The 24,556-nt window shown below is 38.1% G+C and overlaps 1 protein-coding gene across 9 annotated transcripts; it reads right to left on the minus strand.

Moving 5' to 3' along the window:
* On the minus strand, nucleotides 1-24,084 carry MOK (MOK protein kinase). Of its 9 annotated transcripts, XR_004779375.1 has the most exons (15): nucleotides 23,993-24,084; nucleotides 19,521-19,635; nucleotides 17,626-17,715; nucleotides 16,187-16,257; nucleotides 12,704-12,782; nucleotides 12,144-12,192; nucleotides 11,046-11,224; nucleotides 8,563-8,664; nucleotides 8,067-8,240; nucleotides 7,724-7,832; nucleotides 6,551-6,748; nucleotides 6,361-6,464; nucleotides 2,094-2,263; nucleotides 852-1,076; nucleotides 1-131 (listed from the first exon to the last, which is right to left on the minus strand). XR_004779375.1 is itself a non-coding variant. In XM_035551188.2 (13 exons), exons 1-12 carry the CDS (start codon nucleotides 23,997-23,999, stop codon nucleotides 6,384-6,386), a joined length of 1,254 nt encoding a protein of 417 aa, XP_035407081.1. In that variant the 5' UTR covers nucleotides 24,000-24,084; the 3' UTR covers nucleotides 6,082-6,103; nucleotides 6,361-6,383. The 9 variants fall into 9 exon arrangements, 7 of the variants coding, with proteins under 7 accessions (XP_035407081.1, XP_035407080.1, XP_035407082.1 ...); XR_004779376.1 differs by lacking the exon at nucleotides 6,551-6,748; XM_035551188.2 differs by lacking the exons at nucleotides 1-131; nucleotides 852-1,076; nucleotides 2,094-2,263 and adding an exon at nucleotides 6,082-6,103.
* Between the last annotated feature and the right edge of the window lie 472 nt (nucleotides 24,085-24,556).

Raw genomic sequence — 24,556 nt, forward strand, 5'->3', positions numbered from 1 at the left:
GGAATTATGTGAATCACATAGTAATTTGCAAGGAATAATGTAATGAGTTCTTATTACAGCTACTACTGCTAGCTGCTCACCCAAGGAAGAGTTTTCATTTAAAAACAAAAAAAAAAAAGCTTCCTTTGGTGCTGCAGAAAAAAAAATAGTAACATTTTTGGTTTTCTTTATACTTTTAAAGTCCAGTGTAATTTAATCTATATATATAAATATATAAATAAAAGATATATATATAGTGTAAAATAAAGTATGTTTCTTAAATCCAAGTAAGTTCAATGGTTAAATTAGTACTTCACCATTGTTTATTTTGCACTGATTTTTTTAACCAGAGATGGCTAGAAGACAGCCTGGAATGCACTCGTAGAAAATGAAAGTCATTACTTTCTGGCTTCAAAATGTTATTCAGGAAGATGGATGCTGCAATCTTAGATTTTTAAAACAAAATTGTTTTGCACTTAAATAGTTTAATGCTAATAGAAAATTACTTTAAATCTGGTGTCCAAACACCAGAAAAACTATGTTGTGGAGAAAAGATCCTTTGTATCTATTAAACCTTTATTTTAATATTGTTGTTTCCAACTGCAATCAGCTCTGTATTATATGTACAAATAATGTAATTCAGTGGTGGGGGAGGGGAGTAATGGATCATTACACTAGAAATTCTCATTCATTTAAGAAAGTGATATTTCTAATTCAGAAAATACATATTAAACTATCTTGAATATGCATTTTTGTTTACTTTCTGTTTAAATTTGATCAGCTTTGATGTAATCAATCCTTTGTTGAATTAAATGTTTGGTACAGAAATATAATCTAAACTTTGTAGAACAAATTCCTTTAAAAAATCTTACCTAGAACATTGCTTCATATTTAATATAGTTGAGTTTTGACTAGGAAAATGAAGTAATGGTGGTCTGTTCTCATTCTTAGTGGTTTATCTCCAAATCCATCATGTAGCAGAAATCTTGCAGACAACGTTGTGGGGTGAGGATTTTGTAATCACATAATATTGTGTGTTTGTCCTGGGACTTCAGAGGTGACCATTCCAACAGTAATGGACAAACACACCCTCTGACCTGGCAAATTAAAATTATGTCAACGTGTAGGAGCAGCTAGGTTTCTGAGACAACTTGTTTGTCCTGTATACAGGCATCTTGTTTACAATTCAACACTTTAAAACTGATAAGTACGATGGAAATACGTATCTGTGTGTTTGTATAGTCTAATGCTGCTTGTCTGAACACACAGTTTTAGTCAGTAACAGAACACTTAAAATGTTTTCGGTATTTCTTGTGAAGATGCAAAAAACCCCAAGAGATGTTGCTCCATGTCCAGCCCCAGCAATGACAGACGACAGAAGTACCAGTCATATCTTTCCCTCTGCCCTATGCAGAAATAGGCAGCTTATTGCTGCGTCTTGCAGGGAGGCAGAGCAGAACCGAGGCCAAGAGCTTGAGAATGTGCAATGTGCCCAAGTAGGCACGTGCTCTATGTGAGGGCACACCTCAGCAAAATCTGCCCGTCCTGCCCTCCAGCAATGGAGGGGGGTAGAATGTTTCTCATTGCAAGTAAACATTAGACACCTTCGGGCATGAGAAGCTAGTGTTTTTCAGGAAGTGAATGAAAACCTGCAGAGAAACAACTGCAGTAACTGCCTGCAACTACATCTCCCATTCATTTCAGGCAGCTAGCATACAGAAGACTGCCAGATGTATGTATAAGCCGGCATTTGGATTGTCTACTTTGTTAAAGACGGAACTGTACTTCATAATTCTCAGCTACTTGCAGTCTTCTAAAATACAAGGAATGGGGAAAATACTGAAACTGAGCAGCATTATCGTTCAGAAATTTTTATTAACATATTGGGTTTAACTGTTAAAATACAGATAAACCTTGTCACTGAGACCTAGGGTAGTTATCTCCCTGTAGAGTCCTTGATGTGCGTGCTTCACATGGTTTGAGTCAAAATAAAACAGTTGAGGAAAAGATGTAATAGTCTCTTTAAAAGACTTTGTATTTTACCAGCTGTAGGAAAAATCAGTACTGGAAGGACCACAGTACCCAATCTGAGGTTAATAGTGGCAGCTACTTACATTTCTGGTCGCAGAGTACATCCCTGTTACAAACCGTAGTCAAATAGCATACAAGGAGCCTGGTTTTGTGTTTTTTTTTCAGCAACATCTTCTGTACCATTTGCAGGTACCTGACAGCTTGAACTTATCCATCCCATCCTTTCTTCCATACGGGGGAAAAAAAAATGATTCTAGGAAGAAAAGGGATGCTAATAACTTACCTGGAGAGAACTTAGAGTTCTACAGAAAAAATTAAAGGGTGGAACACAGATCATCTCAGTACAGAATTTTGGCTTGAAGAATGGTGGTAGGAACAATACTTCCCAATTCATAGTTTAAAGTTGAACGTATTTTAACTATAAAGCAAGTCGGAAAAACTCAAGATTGCCTAATAATCCAAGAGCCAGAGAAGTGTAAGTGGTCTCCAGAAGAATAATAGCAAAGAACTTGTCATGAAATAAATGCCCATGAAGCACTGTAAGTACAAAGCCCTTTAAGACCCACCTGAAAGCTTAAAAGAAATGGAGAAAAAATATTTTCAAAGTGATACTTCAATTGAAATACCCAATTTTCATAGCAAAAGCAATTTGCTGAATGTGAACTTGCTTCTTTTCATTGCAACAGACTGACAGCCCCAGATACTTATTATGTGAGACAGAATTGCTGGTAATATACAAAATACTACTCTGATAACCTTTTCTCTCCAAGTTTAGAGCTACGAAAATTTCTGACTTTTTATTTTTCAACAAATATAATTATTTCCTGGTGTACAAATAAGGTAATTACCTACCTGATATTATTCACAGATGCAAAGAGTTGCAATAACACTTGAAAACAGGAAAATATCTTGTGAAAACAAGATCTGAGGGAATTCTTTTGAGGGGTGGGGGTTGAATTGTTGAATGAAACTGTTTAAACTTCAGCATCTATTGTTTGAGACTTCCAGAAAAGAGCTTATAGGAAGCTACCAATACAATTAATGTATCTGCATAAAGAACATAGTTGGCCTACTGTATTACCCTAGATAAGAGAGCTCTGAGTTTGGATCATCAGCCAATTGTAGGATTTTTTAAAATTTTTTTAAATTTCTGGTTTAAGAATCTGGAGACCAACATATGCTTGATCTGTTAAAAATCATGTGACAAATTCATAACTGTGGAGAGCAAGATCCCTCAGATACAACAGTACCTAATTTTTGACTATCATTTGTACTTCTGCATACCATGCTTAACCACAAATAGGTAACACTCAGCAACTCACCATCTTCCCCTCTTGGAAAAAAAAACAAAGCAGAAAACCACACTGGATAAACTTGTGGTAAAAAAAGGTAAGGAGCTGGAGGTTACTGGTACACTATGTTGCCTGTAGGCCTGCCATCCTTAATTCCTATGCTTAGCATCACACCTTTTAATTATTTGTGTGCGTCTGTAAATTAATGCTAGATAATCAAACAAATATTAGATTGCATTGTTACTGTTCAAGCTCTCTGTCTGTTCTCTTTGAACGATATGAGCAGCTAACATACAAGCGTGACTAAGTGGGGAGATGATAACTGTAACACAACAGTAGACCTCGGCTGGTCGCTCTGTCTTCATGTACTCCCGCTGCAGTTTCAAGATAATCATGGTCAGGAGTGTATTTTTTGCTTAGAACTGGAGGAAAGATGACCTTCATCCAGTATGAGTTTCAATAAAATGAGAAACAGCCTCTACCTATACTGTTGCATTCCGCTGTTTAATTCTCCCTGTTTTATGGTGTTCTACTGGTCTACTACACAACTGCCGCTAAGACTGCTTACATATTTGTTTAATCCTAGTAAGAGAAAGCTGCTATTTCTGTGGCATACCCAGGATGAGTAGCAGCAATATAGATTACCCTGCTGAACCTTGTTCATGTGCTGTAATTTACAATGATTTATGTAATTTACAGTTTACCGGGAGGTATTTCCATTCTTCCTATTGAGATTCTAGAATTTTGCTAGGAAGAAATGGTATAAAATGAGCAAATGTAGAGTAGGCCATGCTATACGCACAAGATAGTGAACTTGGACAGTCAAATTTGAATCAAACCAAAAAATGACTCCCACGGTCCATAAACATTTAGCTTGCTGAGATTTTCACATATAAAGAATTTGTTAGTAATGACATGTCGATCCTCAGCATGTGAAAAGAATGCCTTCTTCAAAACACGAAGATAAACATTAGATAGCCACACACTTCTAAGCAGTAGATCTCAAAAGAATTTGTAAAGAACTTGAGTATCATGAGCTTCCCCCTTTGAGAAGGTCCAATGGCAAACTTGGGCATGCTCAAAGTCACCCAGACACTGAATGGCAGAACAGGGAATAGGATGGGGATGTAGACTGTATGAGACACTGATTCTTTAAACAACAACAATAAAAACCCTACGTACTGGAAAACTTCTAACTGAGCGGGAGCAATCATTATTTTCACAAGTTTATATCCTAGAAAAATCTTGGAAGGAGAGCTGAGAGAATAATGGGCATAATTTATTTTAGATTACTCACATTTTTATAGAATTGTTATGTTAACATGTATTTTGCTGCATCATTTAAGCTGCATCTTAACCAATTAGGACAAATAGTTTGTCTGGACTTAGAGCATCAATCTCAAATTGATAATTAAGGGTTGCTTTAGTAGCTTTAAATATTTTTTTTTTCTAAAATGTGATCCACTAAGCTGTCTGCTGCCTCTGTTCCTGCCTTTCACACTGCCTCATGCCTGTGCAGCTGTAGCCTATCTACCACAACATGCCTTTTGCCACCTTTCTCTGCCTATCCCCGACCACCCCCCTCTCATCTCCACCACAAGCTGTGCAGTGGTGAATCTACCACGAAAGTAAAAAACTAAGCTGTACTTGATGACTATAAAATATAAGACCTGAAAATGTATCACTGATTGCCTCATAACCCAAAAGGAAAAGAACAAGAAATTAAAGGATGGGTAAACAGTGCAGCAGTGATGGTCACAAATCTAGACTTTTGCTGCCCGAGTTAGATTTTACAGTTGAGTTGCTGAATTTTGTTTCATTGTTTCTGTAAAAGGGGCAAAAAAAGTTAGGCAGCACAGGACATTCCCTGTTGCTGAGCAATAGTGCTGATCTGGCATTGGTTGCTTTTCACTTTCTTGTTGCACAGAGAGCTGCTGCACAGCAGCAGATGGCCCAGAGCTCTTCGGTTTCAGTGTCAGGAAGGTAGGTGAAAAACCCAGTTATGAGCAGAGTAATTTAGGACTAACAAAAAAAAAGTTTGTTGCAAAACCTGTCCTGCAGCTATACCAGTTGACCAAAGATTTCTAAACCCTAGCAAAGTAGGCCTCACACAAACATACTCATTTGGTTTGTAAATAGTAAAACTGTTTTGTAAAACATCAAGTTAATGATTGCATTTTTTTTTAAGGAGATCTCAGGAGTTTTAAAATCAATGGTATCAAATTCTAATAAACACTTTCCAAGTATGATAAAAATACCTTTTAAACACTTGCTTTGTATAGAGCTAGAGAGCAATAACGTTATATTAAATTGTTACTGAGGATCTGTAAAATTTCTGAAACATGATGAAATACATTCATGTATTGCTCTTACAAGCAACTAGCTGCAGTATCAGTCACTGTTTAAACTTCTGATTAAGAGCACTGCTTGAAGAGAACTGGCCAAAGTTGATCTGTTTTTGAATCAGACAAAAAGTTGCTTTATCTTTTAGCTAGTAAATAGTTATCTAAAAATATTTAACAGTTACATTAACTGTATCAAAATCAAGTATCTCATGTGATTGCATAATTTGCATGTTCTCAGTAAAGCTTGAGGTTGAAGTCATTAAATACAGGAGGTAAATACCTTGCAGAAATCACTGGAAAAAAAATCTAAAAAATATACAAAATGATAGGTCAAGTTAGCTGCCATTTATTCAATAATGTGAAAACTTGTATTTTTTAGGCAACATTGCATTTTTATATTGAAGCTCAACAAATCCTTTCATGTTATTTTTAACCAACCCCTTCCTCCATCAGGTTCTAAAAGGAAAAGATATTTAAGAAGTTCAATACAGAGTGCTCTCTAAGCTCGGCCAGAACAATGCTTTAATTAAATATTGATAGTCTTCAGGAACAGAATACCAAAATGCTAGGTAAGCAGCCCGTTATAACCTTGTGGGGTTTTCTGACAAATTGTCAGAAACACAAAATAACGCACTGTTGTTTTTGTTAGATCTCTAACAATGACAGCATGATCGGGGCTGTTTCACTCACTGCATAGCCATGCTTTTCCTCACCCTCCAAAATCTTTACAAGGTGGTCAGTAACCTCCTCCTCTTCGTTCTATAGCAGGTAAGTGGAAATGTTTCAGGGAAGACTCAAGGGCCTTCTGTTTCTCAGACTGTTGAGGAAACAACAGAAGTTTGAAATGTGCTCTGTAAAACATATTTGGCTGTTATACTTTAATGAGCAAGTTAGAGTCTATACCTCGATATTTGATCCCATAAATCTAACAGACTGTACCACGGGGGTTTCCCCACTTCCCTTAGCTGTAGGAAAAACTGAACGCAATGTAGGCGTAGGACAGGAAGTCAGTTTGGCTACTCCAGAAAGATTTAATATTGGTAATTCTCCACAAGGGGGTCGATGTTGTTTTGTTTTTTCCTGGGCTTTCCTAAGAGAATCCTTTTAAAATAAAGAAATTAAAATTTATTTTTTTCTGATAACATCTTAAAGAATAAAAAACTAAAAGCAACAACAAAACAAAACTACTCAGCTAAATACTATTTCAACTAATTCTTTTTAAAAATTACTAACTCACATGATGTTTCTTGCAATTTTTCCCTATTGTGCTTCTTACAAAGCTCACATTGATGAACCCAAGAACTAAACAGGTGGAAAAAGTGTCTGCTTGCATGAAAAGAGAATTCCTGCTTTCTATGTTAAATGCACAGCAGAAAATATATATATTTTTTTTATCTACTGTGGTGATTTTTGTGAAAAAACTGCATTTCAGAGTTTTTCATGCAATACTAACTTCTCTCTCACCTTGCAGACAGAATGAACTCTATGACTGCATATGTTGAGTATTTTTCATGTAATTTGACTATAAACAAAGTTTTACTTAGAATTTAGTTAGATTTTTTCATCACATTTTAATTTGCTGATTTTCAGTGTCGAGTGTAAATTCAGTATTTGTCTGGCTATGATCTGAATACAGGATAACAAAGTAAACAAAGAAACAAAAACCAACAACGACAAATGTATTGAAAATGTAGACTGAAGGCTTTGAGAGCACAAATATATTTTCTCTCTCTGCTACAACTTTATCCGTAAAACCTTTTTAAAAGTCAAGGGTAGATAGCAAAAAAAGCAGAAGACCATATTTTAAACAACATGGCACTGACTCTCTAAGTAGCAGCACCTATGAAAACTGTCTGCTGGAGGTACTACATGGTATCACAGCTTTTATATTCTAACCTGAGTTTCAGGGCCTGGGGGGATGGCGAGCTGCATCAGACCCAACAAAGACTGGTGTCTGGGCAGACTGAATAAAACCAAGTAATCAGCTTAAGTAAAACATTTGTTTCTAGCTAACAAGCTCAGTGTCACAAATTACTTTCTCTAAGTGGGCTGACAGTGCTTCCACTAAAATATTACCTGTTTTTGGCTTTTCTTTGAAATTTGCCACAAATGCAGAGGTACTTGCCCTGCTGTATTTTCTAGTAATCTTACTCTGTGCGTGGCCAAAGCTTGTGTATCAGCTGCCCTAAAAAGTTTGGGGGAAAAAAGAAAACAAAAAGAGGAAAAACATCAGTTGTGCTTTAGGTGAAGTTTGGACTCAGTGCAAAGACTTATGTTGACTGATACTTCATTGTGTTGCAACGTAAATATTAGCACTGTAAGCGAACTTCACTTCAGTCCTCTTTAAATAATAAGCACATAGTGTTCCCCCACTTTTTAATTGTAGTCTTCAAGACTGAAATGATTTGAAGTCACTTGCCAGAATTCTTGAAAATAAGGATGCTGTAATGCTTGATGGGCAGCAATTCTCTCATCAGGATCATATTTTATCATTGCATACAGGAGAGAGAAGCCTTTAGGAGATAAATTGTGCACAAGAGGAGGTATTCCTTTTCCTTTTTTAAAGGGGAAATCAAAATTCATAATTGTTGACCTGTGTTAAGGAAGTTGAGAACAAACAGTTATTCATGCATATTCAGAGAGAACAATTTATGCCATTGACCTTAAGGATACTACAGAAATAAGGCCAAATAAGATTGATGTAGGCTCAAATTTCTTTTGCTCTGCCTACAAGAGTCACAAATACATGCCTGTCTCTGGGGCTCGGGGAGAGACAGAAGACACCACTGTCAGCAGGTGTCACAAAAGGATTTGATTTTTGTGATGGTTCCCTGTATAGAAATTGTGCACAGCTGTACAGTTGTATTTTGAATATTTGAACACTGAGACCAATAGCTATGGAAATGCATACTTACTGCTTGAACTTGTCGAGAGTTTTCTTGGCAGGAGTGCCTATGACATCATGGATTTTTGAAATTTGGTCCAGTTCGTTAGATCCAGGAAAGAGAGGCTGAAAACTGCAAGGTAAGAGACGGAATTAGCACTACTGAACACAAACTAGTTTAAATGGCATAGCTGCCACTTTGGTTAACATTTTTTCATTGAAGAGAAAGATAATCTTTTGTGTTATTTGTTTGGTAACAGTTTAATACTAGCCAACAACAGAAAGATAACGTGAGCAGTAGATTAATACAACTGCATTTTTGGACAGAAAGGATAGTTAGGGTTATTAAACAGAAATCTGTAATTGCCCTCTCCTCACAGGTTTTAAGTAAAATATGTAAAGACAACATCCCTCCTGGTCAAAGGTAATGGGTATGGGATTCTGTTTTCTTCTAGCGAAGTGGCAGATCCCAGAAGACAGTATGAGTTTTCTCGTTTTAAGACAGCCGAAGCAAGCAGTCCCTCTTGCTGTGTATGCACACAAATACATATTTATAAGAAACATTCCATTCTTACACGGAGGTTCTTTACAAGCAGCAATACTGGAAAGATGGTATTTTGGACTGCATTCCTGAACTTGATCCTCAGTTAATATAAAACTTGCACAGAGTCCTTGAAAATTGTTATCAATAGAGCAATCTGACTCAACAAGTTAGGTCCACTATCATTTGTTTCTTGCATATGTTCCCTTTCTCCATACTAGCAGAGCATTTCCTTTGGTATATAATTTAAGAAACACTTCAGTAGCACCACTTGATTCTTGAAAACAAAACATTCATCCCTTTTTGAAGAAGGAAGAAACTTCTTTTAAGTGTTTGCAAATTCAATCAAACAGCTGGCTGCACATCTCTCTGAATGTCTTCATAAAGCTTTGAGAGGAAGAAGGAGAGAAAAAGAGAGCTGATTCATGTTGTGCAGCTGTATCTCTTGAGACAAGCAGTTGGGAGTGGGTTTTTATGTGAATTACAAAAATGTGCTGCCTCTAAATGTAAAGCTAAAACTTAACAAAAGACAACTGCGCAATGCACAAAAGAAACATAATCCAGGAGCCCAGGTTTATAAGGAATAGTGAAAGGAAGAACAAGGTGTGAAAGAGAAGCATGACTGAGTAAAAGATTAAAAAATCCTTACAAAATGTGGTCTCAAGTGTAAAGGCTTATGCAAATGTTCAACAGCAAAAACTGCAAGATTCTCCTAAAAAGAAACAAACCTGTCCGTACTTTCCTTCAGCTTGGCAAAGCTGTATCTTTTAAAATTCAGTTATTTCCAATAAACATTTCTCGTTTCTTTCTGAACACATCTATTAGGTCTCTGAAAACGTGCAGTGGTTGCAAAGGCTGATATTTGTTTCATTAAGCTAAAATTACGAGGAAACATCTTTAAGGTTTTTTACGCTTAAAAAAAAATTAAGTTTGCAGCATGTAATTTCCTTGCAAATCTTCAAAGCCCACCGATTCAAATTGGGATGGGAAAACATGGCATTTTTAAAGCATTTGTTCCCAATTTACTTTGCAAGAGAACTGCCACATTTGGAATTTTTCTGTTAACAGTTTTCTGACCGAAGGAGAATTGTTTCTACAAGTTAGCAGCCAAAGCATAAGGGTTGTCATTTAATGTGATGGTGACGGCAGCAGCTGCACTTGCCATGTGGAGGAGGAGGAAAGAAGCAAAGCAAATGTTACCACTCCTGGTTGCATATCAGAGGCAGTAGTGTGGGAGGAGAATAAAGAACTGCTGCTGTTGCTAGGGCACAAAGATAATGGAGAAATACTCATGGTGGTTATTTTTTCTTTTTTTTTTCTTGAAGGCCAACGACAATTTTGTTGAATTAATAGTTTTATCATCTTTGGGAATCTTGAAGGACTTTAAGTCAGGTTTTTCTGAACTCTTGCTGCATCAGAAACTAACTTCAAAATATTCCAGGACAGAAGGTCCCAGCACAAGGGTCTTGAACAAACTATTTTATAAACCAAACCAGTAAGTCCAAGGGATCGTCTTCTATGATCTCATCTGTTTTTGCAGAAGAGCAATTCATTAGAAGAGGGAAAATTTTACCATCAAGTGCATGAACAAGACTGAGGATGGTTAGTTATACTCATGACAGGAAATGAGCCATACTTCACAGATACGGCAGATAAAATTCATTTTTTATCAAACTGAAACATGAAGTCAGGGGGCAGGGGAGACTGCTCAAAAATGCTGTTTTCCTTGTAAATATTTTTTATGGCTATTATGTTCTCTTAATCATCGCACTGCTTTATTACTAACCTGCCATAGGGTGAAGAGAGGACCAGACAATGGACGATAAATGCCCCGTGAACCTGGCAGACTAATCATGCACTGAACTTCCATAAAACCGTGGAAGCAAAGATCAGATTACCTATACCATGTGCTCCTTATTTCAGTTGTTTACCTTTGATTTTCTCGATTAGCAATAACGAACTGAACACTGTACCTTGTGATTTCATAGAAAACACAGCCAGCGCTCCACATATCAATTTTGTAACTATAGTAGCCATCTGTAAGCAAGCATTCAGGTGCTCGGTACCAGCGTGTGGAGATATATTCTGTGTATGGCTGCTTAGAATATATACTCCTACAAGATCCAAAATCTCCTAGCTTCAGGGTATTCTGCTGCAAAAATAAAGTATTTTGACAATTTAGAAAGACTGAAGTATTCAAGCAAAGATTTTCCTTAAATGTGTGAAGTAGTCATCATAAAAGAAATCAACAGATTAAAAATACCATTTCAGAAAACCCAGGGAGAGTAGTATAGCAGCAAAACTGCATTTAAATAACATGTAGCTCCAAGACCCGAAGAGATTTATGTCCCATAATATGCACAAATGCCTTTCTCTTCATCATTAAAAGACAGAGCTAAGAGTTAATGGAAAAGCATATGGACTATTACTGAAGAGAAGACTGCTAAATAGGACATCTGGATTAAGTTATTTTCTTAGATTTCTTGTGTTTAGCAGTGATATAACAGGTGGTTTTAGCTTTTCTTTGCAACAGTTTCTCCTGCACATTTAGAGGACTTAAAAGAAAAAATTATCTCCAGAAAATAAGATTTCATAAAGTGAATTTTGAAATCCTTGTTTTCAGACATTAGTAAAATAACATTCTGAAACTCAGAATACATTTCAATGAAGAAATCTTCTGGAAGCCAGTATCTTCTGCTCTCTTTTGTATGAATAACTGCCGCTAAACCTAGGCATTAAATGTAGAGAGAATGAGATGCAGAACTGAATGCTATTGCTTGTCTCTAGGTTAATACAGAAAGGAAAATATGGATTAATACATGATAAAGGACCAGTTTGCAGATTGGCATAGACACACGAAGGCTGTAACATATCAGATTCATCTGGATTTAGCCACTAACAAACCTGCTTGTTCATTCCTCTAGATCAGGAATGAAGTATTAGAAGCACCTGTTTGTATATATTTAAAAACTGTATTTTTATTCATGAAGAAGCATTACTTTCTCAGCATAAACAGAAAAATATCAATATACTTCACTTTCAGTTAAATATTCTCACATGAAATGAATTACCTTTATTAATATGTTTTCTGGTTTCACATCTCTGTGAAATATCCCATTTCTGTACCAATATAAACAGATCAGAGAGAAGAGTTCAGTAAAAAGATAAAAATTATCAGTGCTTCCAGTTATTTGTAAAAAAAAAAAAAAAAGAGTAAAGAAAAAGAGTAAAGAAACTAACACTCTTTCAGCCTTATCAACAGCATAGTAAAAAGTTGAATTTTACCACCATGGTGGTACAACAGCCACAGGAATGGGGAAAGGGTCAGTTGAGGAAGGAGTCAAGCTATCTGGTGTTGCTCTCAGCGGGGTTAGAAAAGGATGGAAAGGGCCCCTTCTCCCAGCAGGGCTCCTGCACAGAGAGCAAAGCTCCCGTGGGGTGCTGTGCAGCACTGGCTGCCAGCTTGCTGACTTCCAGGGCTCTGCTACAGGCAAAGAAGTATCTGGGCAATGGCCTTTTTTCACCCTACAGCAGTCTGCTGCCTCACATTATACGTATCTACCTAGAGATGACTCTGAAATAGATGTATGATGCGTGTACTGTAAAGCTGTTGCCGAAGCAGGTCTCTTACCTATGTATGTGATCAAGAGATTTGCATAACTGATACATGTAGTTCTTTATTTTTTTTTCAGGTAATGGCTTTCTCCTTCCTAGAATTAAATTTCAAGTTGTACAAGTCCTTTTTAACAAACAACAGAATACAAAGAAAAAAACATCTTCAGCTTCCAATTTATATTACCTTTTTCAATTATGCTATTTCGGTCATTTATAGCTAGCTTTGAAATCCATTTTCCACTCAAATTTAGACATAATTTAAATTTCAGTACGCACCAGAATAGTTCAGCTAACATAGCTGTCAATTCAGTAGTCTATAAACTGCCTTAGCTTTTACTGTGTGTTTTTCTTGCAATATCTGTCTCCAAGTTCTAATAGAACTGGAATATATCACTTCCAAATGTCTCATTTCCTTTCTAAAAAAAGGAACAGGCCTTAAGGTTCAAGATTCCTATCAATCACCTCAAATTAGTGCAATGCTTAAATAACTGTGATTCACAATCGAGTTGCAAATTACAGGTTAACCTAGGTAGTTTAGCTTGCTATTGCAGTTGTGCAATAAGCACAATTATAAAATTTACCTGTTTTTCAGAGCCCTTCAGTACCTACACAGCTTTTTTCTTTTACAGGCTCCAAAGGCCTTTTAATCTTGCTGTAATGCCTTTATGTAATGCTGCAATGTCATCAACAGTGGCAGAAGTGATCACATTTCTGAAAACCAGAACAGGTACTGGTTTGCATGCTGACAGCAGCGCGAGTGCTTGGCATGGGAGGAGGAGGGAGATGAGCAGGGCAAAAACTCGCTGCAAGCGAACCGGTGTCCCCAGCTGCTCACCGTGCTCCTCCAGCCAGCCACCATAATCCACCGAGCACGATTAGATAACAAAGCGCTTGAAACGGAGCACCATTTATACCAGGAATTGTAATATTATTACCCCGGTAGACAGAGATGGTGTTTTCAAATTCAGGTTTTTTGTTATTTACAGTAGAAAAGATTTTATAAAGTGTTGTTATTTAACCCAACTTGGACTATTACTAGTATTTAAAAAATCAAGCCTTCGTGAAAAGAAGTCATGCTCAATTGTTGTTGTTTTTTTTTTTAATTCTTTACAGGTAACTACTGTAACTTTTCTACTTTCAGATTTATCACTACACAAATCTTATTTGGAAGTCATTACGAAGTAAATTTGAGGCTACAATCATTTTTTCTTCAGGCCATCTTCCCCACCTCTCTCTGAGCCTTATTTTTTTTTATAATTTTAAATGACCAAACTGTTCTTGATTAAAGAAAAGGCAAGGCTGTTTTTCAGTCGTGAAATGACTTGTGGTACCACTACAAATTAATAGTTACAGAATTATGACTTTGTGTGAAGACAAATAGCCTTGGTTGAAATAACATGAATCTGTTGCCAGTGTAATGAAGGGGGAGAAAAAGGATCAACTTCCCACATTTATGGCATTACAATGAACTGTCCTCCTAATTAAAAGAGTGTCTTCATACACCTTGATAAATTAGAAATTAATTTACAGCTAATCCCTGTTTTTCTTCACTACAAAATTTTGTACAAACCATGCTTACCTTTAAATTTTTCTAACTTAAAGCTTTTTTAAATTGTCCTGCACCTTCTTTGAACTTAATTTTGCAAGATTCAGAGTATTCAGAAAATGGCAAGGATTTATATTACTATATACTGTAGAAATACACAAAAGACTACAAACTGTCTGAAATGTAACTACTTTTGTACACTCTGAAAACTGTTTTCAGGCAGAACATCGCCAATACACACAATTTAGTTGTTCTATAAATTAATACTGCACTCCTTTAAGTCATAACCCAGAAAATTCAAAAGCAGCTCCTATTTTCCATTGTTATCCAGATATCCCCGGTCAATAAGTGTTCTGGCTCAGAATTGAGATTAATTTTCCAATTTAAATATGAACTCAGAATTTTTGCCAAACAACTATTCTTTTAAATAAGCTGCCACATCTTATATTTCTCAACTTTGCAGTAAGCCATAAATAGAGTTGTCTGGGAGAGATTTAAAAACAAAAAAACAACAACAACAAAAAAAAAACACACTTATTTCTGCCCCATAGTAAATAGTCCTTTTGACACTTTGTAGAGTGAGAGAGTGGCTGTGGTGGAGTTCAGCTGCCTGGCAAGGTAAAACCACCACATACTTAGGCTTACTTTGAAATCATCAAACTTAATTTCTGAAAAAAGCAGCAGGAAAACAATCTTCGTATGGAAAAAATTCCTGTGAGTTTGATAAGAACTGTATTTAAAATTAAAAAAGCAGAACATACTGAAACTATTAGGCTAATTTCCATCTGTGTACAATGTTCAATATAGCAGGTTTTGTCACATGAAAAGAACAAGAGAAACACTGAGAAATGTACACCAAATGAAATTTGGTGTTTTGGATTTTTTTTTAAAGGCAGTTAAAGAACAAATCTAAACATTCTGATTTTCCATAAGTGAAGTATAGTATGTTTCCTAGAAAAAGCTACAGGATTGTTTTTAATGCACTGGACTAATTCACTGTCAATGAGGGCTCCTTCCTATATTCTACTACTCACTCTGACTTAATAACTTCACAAATTGATCACGGAAAAATAAAAAGCAGCAATTATTCACAGCTGAATCTACAGAGTCAAGTAAGTGTATTTTAATCTCAGCTCTTTATCTAGGTCAGAACAGGGTTACTACTTTTGTTAGAGATCTGAATACTCAATGTCATGAACATAAAGTTTGAGAGCAAGTCTTTATTCTATTGCATGGAATATCAGTTGCATGCTGAGTTACGGAAACGAATCTCCCAGCTCTCAAGACATTACACATTTTTAATTATTAAAAAAAAATCCTCTTTAAATATTGAAATTGAAAGTGGCCCTCCATTTATTGTATCCAACTCCTTTGGGTTTCTGTAAGAGATCTGTTTTTAAGTTAGCTTTTGTTCTAAACCTTTCTGTAGGAACTCTTCCTTAAGATTTATGGTCTCCCACCTGCCTTGACAAACATCTCCAGAATTCTTTATTTAGGTGTTTTCAGTGAACTACATTATTTTATAGAGAAAGCTTGGTAAAAGGCATTTTTTACTAGACACAAAAATTGAAAATCATTATTCATTGATTCAGTAGTCTTTGAAACAAATGGGAATAATCTTCAAGTTGTTTCGTTATAGTCCTGACTTAACAAGAACCTGTTTAAGTATTTTTGTTATATAAGGTAATAGTTTTGTAGAGAAGATTGTTTCCCTGTTTTCAAGTGACTGTGGAAAGATCGCCATTGACGTGACCCCTTAGAAAGCTTCTGCATGCATCCATGCTTTAAACTGGGAATTTTGCACTGGAAATTAATATAGAATGAAGCAGTACAGCATAAAAATTCACTAAAAGTTTCATAATATGTAACAGTGAATAACCTGGTGCAATACAGTCAATTCCACTTTGTGATCTACAGGAGGAGGGGTTGTCTGCTTAAGCACATGCTACATACCTTTTATCAGCTCATAAATATTCATGTCCATAAGTTCACATATCAGTGAAAGGGAGCCGGCTTTTTTATCACTGAAGAAACAAATTAGGAGACTTTACGATCTGATTTACTCGTGAAGGTATTTGAATGCATGTTTTCTGAGTATGTGACACTGTTCACTATCAAGAAATTTCTAGTAAATTAAATGGTACAATGTTACAATAATATAGAGGAAACATTATGCCAGACATGGAAACACTTTCGGTCATTAGTATCAGTGGAAATGGGTACCTGACTCTGACTGGAATCTCTGTTTTGCTGACAATAGCAGTTTTAAGTATTATCAAGATACGATTATATATCTGACACCTTATTTTCCATTTCACTGCCCTGCAAAGGCAAATGCTTTTAGGTCTTCAGTTTTCTAGGAAGAAGGTAATTGAATTAAAGTACACCCCGTTTACAATGCTCCGTTAACCCAGACAACAAAAGGTTGAGGGTACAATCTGCAACCCAGTTTACAGACAGTAAAAGAGCCAGGCGAGCTGGCTGGCCGTCTGGGTTACACTTGGTTAACAACACGGCAGCTGAAGCTGACAATTCCAGAAAGCTGAGCTGCTGACACAATTACCAGCTTTTCATATATTTGTACTAAATGGGTCTGCTGATAACAGTACAGTACCAGAGGCTGGAGCAGAGGAATTGCTGGAGAGCAAGAAAAAATGTTTTAAGCATTCAACAAGTTTTGTGCCAAGTACTCAGAATAACGAACTACTTGTCTGCTGTTACATGGTGAGGAAGCATAGCACAGCAGTGGAGTAAATGCTGTCATAAAACTCAAACTTTGTGAGGCCTCAGAAGACACTTAAGCGCCAAATGTGGCTAGAAGGAGCCCGACTCCATCACTGACTGATCTCTCTTCAAATGCATACCTCAGCTGCTGCCTAGTTCGGAGATCTAAACTTCTATTATTTGCAAAGGGGTATCTGCAAAGTTCCTGCTTTGCCTGGATCCCTACTTCAACCTGCCAGGCCAAACCAAGAGCCCTGTAGTTCCAGGGCCCATTTCAGCAAATAAGCTCTGAGTGTGCCTAACCAAAATAGTCTCCAATAGACATGATACCATGCGTAAAAGCACTCTCTGGATATGGGACATGGGTTCAAATCACCAGCAAGTATTATGTATTATGCCATGAAGTTTAGCTATGCTTAAAATATATCTAGTCTGTCATTTTAACATGGATGTTGAAGTGTTTTTCAGTCTGCTACAGAAGAGTCAGGGCAATAATAGATCACCTTTTTTTAACCAAACAAAAAAAGGCACAATGACTTTAGAATGTGGCGTATCTGCTGTTTTTTCTTTCTCGCTGGTCAAGTTCCTACAGGTTGCCTCTAGTTCCAAAAGTTACTGGATATTTTTCAAGTAAAGGGTTAAGGAAGAAATGAATGCACCATACTTACAAAACAACTTCATGTAACATAAGGATATTAGGATGTGGACTCAACCTCCTTAGTGCTTGTATTTCACTCAGATTATTCACTTGTTCAATACTGAAGTTGAATTAAAAAAAAAAAAAAGAAAAAAGAAAAAGAAGACTGATTTGCAATGAGGGACTAGATTATAATTGTCTTTCTTCCCTGCCATGAGACAGTCAGAACCCACTCTGTTTCAGTCTGAAATTGATCTTCCAAATGCAGGACCTGCTTTGTTTCTTTATAGAACAAGTCAGTAAAGAGGAGAATGGCTTTATCCCTTCCTCCAGTCCAGAGCAGCTGGACTTACCTAGACATGGTTAGTAAGGCATTGTGCTCCAGATGTCAGCTACCATGCCAAGCTGCTGTCTGGAAGAACTGTGTGTCACACAACAGTGTGTATCATACAGGTCATTCTGAGCTGGTGTAGCATACATACCAATTATTGCTCAGCACGATGCTGAAAGTGACAGTCTAGCCTTGCCAAATTTAATACTTAGAATTAAGTTTTAATGATAAGCAATTGCATGAAAAATGAATACCGTTCAACTGGCGTTTAAATATTAAGTTGCCCTCATAGACTTTAATAAACAACAAAACTGCATGCAATAGAAATTCTGAGGAGGAAGCAGGAAACAAAGAGCTCTGCACACTATTTCACGGATCAGAACAGGATACGTAAGCCTTCTCGTGACTTGAAGCTAAACACCAAATCATAATTTTCCAATTTCAAACTGGGAGAAATACTCTGGACAGGCAGGTTCTGTTCGAAACACTGTTATCTGTTGCTAGAAGAGTTTGTTTCATCAAAAGAATTCGTCAGTCAATTTATCAAAGAGTTAGAGGCCTAAAAGACATTTTAAACATGCTGCTTAAAACGCAAGCCTGCTTGTTACTCCCTTGCACTGGACTGCGTGTGATCTGCTCTGAACGTAGCTAAGCAGCTAGTTTAAATACTGTTTTGATCATAAACTGGGCAAATGTGGTCAGTAGTAGGTAATGCATAAATGGACCAGCAGTTCTCTAACAACACAGTAGACAATCACAAGTCACATGAATTCATTAACTGAAGATATTTGGGTTCATTTTCTTTGTTTAAACTTACTGTAATGATTTTCAACCTCCACTTTTCCATAGTCTCTGAAGCTCTGAGTTACATTGCAAATTTCACTTCAGAGCAGTGTCCTATTTTACTTATGTACACGTGTCATTCCCACTGCTATCACTAGGAAATGAAGACATTTAACCGAGAATACAAAGCCAGTGACCCAAAAGGCAGGGTTTGGTGCATATATAAATGTGGAGAAGAACATCAAGTGTATGTCTCTACTTCCACACAACCCTCTTCTCTGTTTTCTAACTGACAAAAAGCACCTATTTTGTGACCATGTAGCATCCTGTTGATGGATGTAATCAAATGTAAATGCAAGTATGAAGGAGAACTAATGCTACGCATGGAGTAAGGATAAAACTAGTGCTTTTAACTTGCATTAAAACAATACTCAAAATGAGACTGAAATAAAACATACTGTCCAGGAGGGAGGGCTTACACATTTCCTTCTACTGTTATGTACAGACAGAATAAAACCAGCACAAGTACATTCAGTGTATTTGAAAAGGCAGAAATTAAATACTGAGTCCGCATTTTTCTTGTTTCACTCTCAACCCCGGGGTCAGGCATTTACTGCAGGGGAGGACACCAGTTAGAGTAGTCAAGAAAATAACCCCAATGCCAAATAGGAAGGCCCTTCGTAATCAGCAGCAGCTGTCCCATACTATATGCAAACTTCTTTAAGACATTCAAAAACCTTCACTTAGTCCTTATTTTGCATTTCCCCACTAAATTTAAATAAGATTTTCTGTAGTAGTATAATTATGCATACCTTTCAAAGTGCTGTTTCATGTGTTTACACGCATAGTACTTTCCATCTCTAAGACTCAGTGTCTTCAGAACATCCGAAAATGTTCCCTCTCCTATCTTACCAACCAGTTTATATTCTAAAAACAAAGACATATTGTTTCAGTAAGTTTAAACTAGAAATTGTCATAAAGGCTGTATCAACCCATAATTGATTTATTAAATTCAGACAGCTTGATCTTTATTTTTTTAATAAAAGAGTTTTTTTGGTAACACATCGGTTATTTGAGAGAAAATATAATGAATAACAGAAAAAGTTCTGCTGCCCACATTACATAAATTCATATTTCTGAAAGTAAAATACAGGAGCTAACTACTACCTCCTTGCTTAGAGATACAATGCCTCTGCACACACCACTTCGTATCTTTTTTTTCTGCTCCAGCACATTAGCAACTCATACCTGAGTTTATTTTTTGCTCTTTCACACAAACAAACAACAAAAAAGTTGTATCTTGAAGGGCAAGTGCATCTTGGCTTTGCTGCAATTTTTTTTTTTAAAGCAGTTACCGATTTTAAAGCTTTATTCCCGTCTTAACTTCAGGTATGGGTTTTCAAGTAGGTCAAAAATAATGCTTTTTTTTAATATTCTGAGTCTTTTCCTAATTTCCTTCAGAACTGACATTTCTTTTCTTTCCTCCTTTATTCTCCTTCAGCTTTGTAATCAACTGTTCTTTACCAATCCGGTAAAGAACGGGTTCCCCTCTCCCACCTTGTCCTCCTGTTTCCCTTTATGTGTAGCGCCTACAGATTCTATCCTTGATAATTCCTCCACTTATTTCATCTGAGCAAAAACCAGTCCTGCTTGGCTCTGTGCTACTTTTGCTTTTGAGATAGTCTTGTTATTTACGAGAGATCCAAACCCAGTCATTTTGAGGGAGGCAGAGCAGGAAACCTCTTCTGCCATATTCAGCCCTTTATGGGACTCAAAATTAGTGTAGGAGTCCAAAGCAGTGCTGATGGCAGCAAATCCGATGAAGTGTAGCTGTCTGCATAGTTACTGTGACAACAGTCCCTGGCATGCATTTGGCCTGGGACAACCACCGCTCCCCTAGGCACCTTCCTGGCCCCAGGCGAGGACTCCTTCTAAGGTCATTCCTCAAGCAGAGGTTCTGTCCTACGGCCTTGTTTTGGAGGATAAGAGAATTTACTAGCATAGATGTGGGCCATTTCATGCCAGTTGCTCTTTGTGGCCGAGAAGATTTCCAGATATGTTTAATTTACAAGGATAAATACAGCCTCAGAGTGGAGAGAGCCTGCCAAGAAATTTCGCAGAGAGACAAGTTACTTAGGCAGGGACTTTCTAACGATGTCTTCCAACCAGCAATCAGTTTGTTGGCCGTCATCCCTTTTCTCCTCCCCAGCTTTCATGCTTACTCCTTTTAAAAGTCTTTCTTTACCTTGTGATCCAAATGCTTACATTTTAATTAGGGGGATTTGCACGGGGAAAATTTCTGCTTTCTCCAATATAAAAGCACAGCTTCTGTGAGAATTATCATTTGCTTTTCCCATTTTTATAACCTCCTGCTTAGGTTTTCTGATTATCATTCTTTGTGCTGTTCCAGACTTTCTTTAAAACCTAATCTTCTCCAGAAATTCAAGTATCCTTTTAATTTCCTACGTACTATTTCCCCCCTTTTTCCTTAAACTAACAAATTAGGCCATCTAAATTAGAAAAAGGGAGAAAAACGGGGTAATTTAAAAGCAATTACACTGTCTAATGCTCTTGATACAGACAATTACATACAGAACTACTTTAAAAGCAGAAACAGAATCTGAAAATCATTATGGGTAACGGAGGCGATACCTACCGGAGACTCCAAGATAGGGATGGGACCATGAGATTGATAAATTCTTGGGGCTGTTACCTGAGAACTGACCAAGGAGGGCTCTAAGCAAGGTGATCCCTGACTGGTGATCACTAAGCAACACACCTCAGCAAGTAGAATGCTTTTCACTGTGATCTCTGCCTCCTCCTTAAGTTTTAATTTCCCAACTAAATAGTTAAATATAAGATGAAGATCATAAATTCAGATCACTTATATCCCGCTTTTCTAAAGAAGACTTGTCAACAGATTTTTTTTTGTAGCAACTGACATTCTCCACTAAGTCACAAACCCCCGTGGGGGACCCGTGCTGGAGCAGTTTACTCCCGGGGGATGGACCCCGTGGGACGGAGCCATGTGGGAGCAGTTCTTGAAGAGCTGCTGCCTGTGGGCAGCCCCCGCAGGCTCAGTTCGGGAGGGACGGCATCCCGTGGGAGGGACCCCGCGTGGAGCAGGGACAGAGAGGGACCGTGAGGGAGTGCCGGAGACGAAGCCTCAGGGACTAACCGCAGCCCCCATTCCCTGTTCCCCTGCGCCGCTCAGGGGGAGGAGATGGTAGATGGTGGGGGGAAGGTGTTTTTAGTTTGTTTTTAGTTTCTCACTGCTCTGTTAATAGTAGGGAATAAATTACATAAATCTCACTATGCTGAGTCTGTTTTGCCCATAATGGTAATTGGTGAGTGATCTCCCTGTCCTTACCTTAACCCCTGAGCCTTTTTCCATCCTATTTTCTCCCTCTTCCTTTGAGGAAGGGGAGCGACAGAGCAGTTGTAGTGCAATTTAGCTGCCCATCACGGTGAAATCACCACAGGTATATTCATTTTTACAATAGAATGTCAGACATAGAAAAAACAAACCAAACCAAACCAAACCAAAAAAAACCACATGAGTAACAAACACCTGAGGCTTTAAGCTGGCAAACACTGAAGAGAGAACCATCCTCTCCACCAGTGAAAAAGTGACAGCAAAGACCAGAATAATTGCAATCAATTGAATGAAGTGCAGAATCAGGAATGAAAATTGCATTATTTGAAATGTCTTTTTGATGCATAACATTAAATATAAACTCTCAACAAAACAGATCACTGAAGATGGGAGAGCTTTTCTCCCCGGGAGGAAATGAGAGAATGATCGTATGACAAGTTAATTATTGTTTAATGAGAAACTGAACGGATCCTGGGCATTATAAGAATGGTAGTATAAGGGTTTTTATAGTTTAAGAATGAAAACAATTTAGACTTACAGCGTACTAACAATTTAATGCAATTTTTGAATTTGTGCCCACAAGCCAAGATTTCTGAAGATTCTTAAAAATCTATTTCTGATTCATCAATTACAGTAACTTCAAACACTGAAAGAGAATAGTCAGGTCAAAGCTTTTCAGTATCACACTATGCAGCTTAATGCAGCTACCAAGCAAAACTAATTACCAGTGAGTTTACCTGAATTTGTGGTACTCTTAGGTGAAGAATGCTAGAAATTTGTAAAACTTCACAGGCGTTTTAAGATGGAATGCTTCAAGCATGAAACTTAGTAAACAGTATTTGAGTTACACTTGCATATCACACTAAGGAATAAAGAAGATCTAATCCCCAGTTAATAATTCCTTCATGCATCTGTAACAATCTAGATATTACCTAATCTCTTCCTTTTTTCCCTGTTGTTTCAGCACACATGGATGTTCAGGCTTGGAATAGTTAGAGAAAAGGCAGATGAGGATTAGGAAAATAGAATAAAGTTCCATAAAAGTCAACAAAATAGCACAAAGATATACAGAAGTTATTTGTAAGAAGAAGTTCTAGCACCATGAACTAGCCTAACACTGCAAAAGTGGCCATGAGAATGACAGGGAAATAACTGTTCAATAGAAAGGTGGTTTAACGTATAAGAAATTACAGGACCCAGGAAATTAAGAACAATGTAAATGAAAATAATGAGCAAATGATGGAATGCAAAGACTGGACTGTTATTACTGTGCCTAGAGAGCACAGAAAATCTCTCCCAATTTGGAATTAAAGAATCCAGTGCAAAATGACAGAAAAGACAGTGGTGCAATAACCATAATGGGGTATTATAAAAACCAAAAGTAGGTATTTTGTTGTGAGGCTGCCAAGATGCTGAGGAAGAAAACCCATGACATTTAAATATGACATCGATACATGCAGGAAGAGAGAAATAAAAACAGAGGAAGCAAGAAGAAGCTGGGTTCAGCCACGGTCCGGAGGCACCCACTCAGCGCACGCAGTGACACCCGAACGGGCCAGGGGCTGTTTGTAAGGGGCACTAAGCCGTAACAACGGGGAAACTCCGCGATTCCTGCAGAAACGACGGGAGGGACCCGAGGAGGGGCTGCGGGAGCGGCAGGGCGGCCCAGGAGCACGATCGGCTGCCCGGGCAGGACAGGCGCGATTCGTTCCCTCAGGGAAGCCCCGAGCCGGCAGCGGGCCGCAATGACGGCGCCGGCCGGGCTCTGCCAACGCACCCGCCGCCTCGCCCGGGCGCTCCCCACGGCCACGGCCTCCTGAGAGGCGCCCGGCCCCGCTGCCGGCCCCGGGGACCGAGGGGACCGAGGGGACCGAGGGGACCGGTCCCGCCCCGCCGCCCGCCCCTTACTGCTCATCGTGCGCTCGCCCCGCTCCGGACCCGGCCTCAGGCCGCCATGTTGCGTTCCCGTCGCCCTGGCAACCGCGCAGGCTCCGGCTGACAGGGCTAGGTCCCGCCCCTGACGTCACGCCTGGCCACGGGTGAGGGTGGGAGGGAGCGGAGCATGCGCAGTGAGAGCGGCTGACGCCAAGAGGGCGCCGCCTCCTGCCCTTACGCTGAGGTGCAGGGGTCCTCTCGCTGGGGCTGAGGGAATCCGCCAGTGGCCAGGGATAAAACGGCCCCAAAACAGCATAGACTGCGATTTTCAGTGTTTCCTAGGCATTATGTGGATTTTTCTGTAGACAACACAGAATCACAGAGCCTTACGTTTCCACTTTCATGTAACATTTCTAAAAGTTAGACCGACCTCAAATAGTTAATCACTTGTTGCAACAGCTTAGGAGCTGTTTTACAGAACACTTCCTACAACTATTTTGTTGCGTTAAACATCCACAAGTTACTATTCCAACATGCAATATTAAATTCGGACATGCTCTTTTGCACTGTTTTGTTTTTTTTTTTGGTGTGTTCTCT

This window comes from Cygnus atratus, chromosome 5, assembly GCF_013377495.2.
Source record: "Cygnus atratus isolate AKBS03 ecotype Queensland, Australia chromosome 5, CAtr_DNAZoo_HiC_assembly, whole genome shotgun sequence".
In the NCBI taxonomy this organism is placed as follows: Eukaryota; Metazoa; Chordata; class Aves; order Anseriformes; family Anatidae; genus Cygnus; species Cygnus atratus.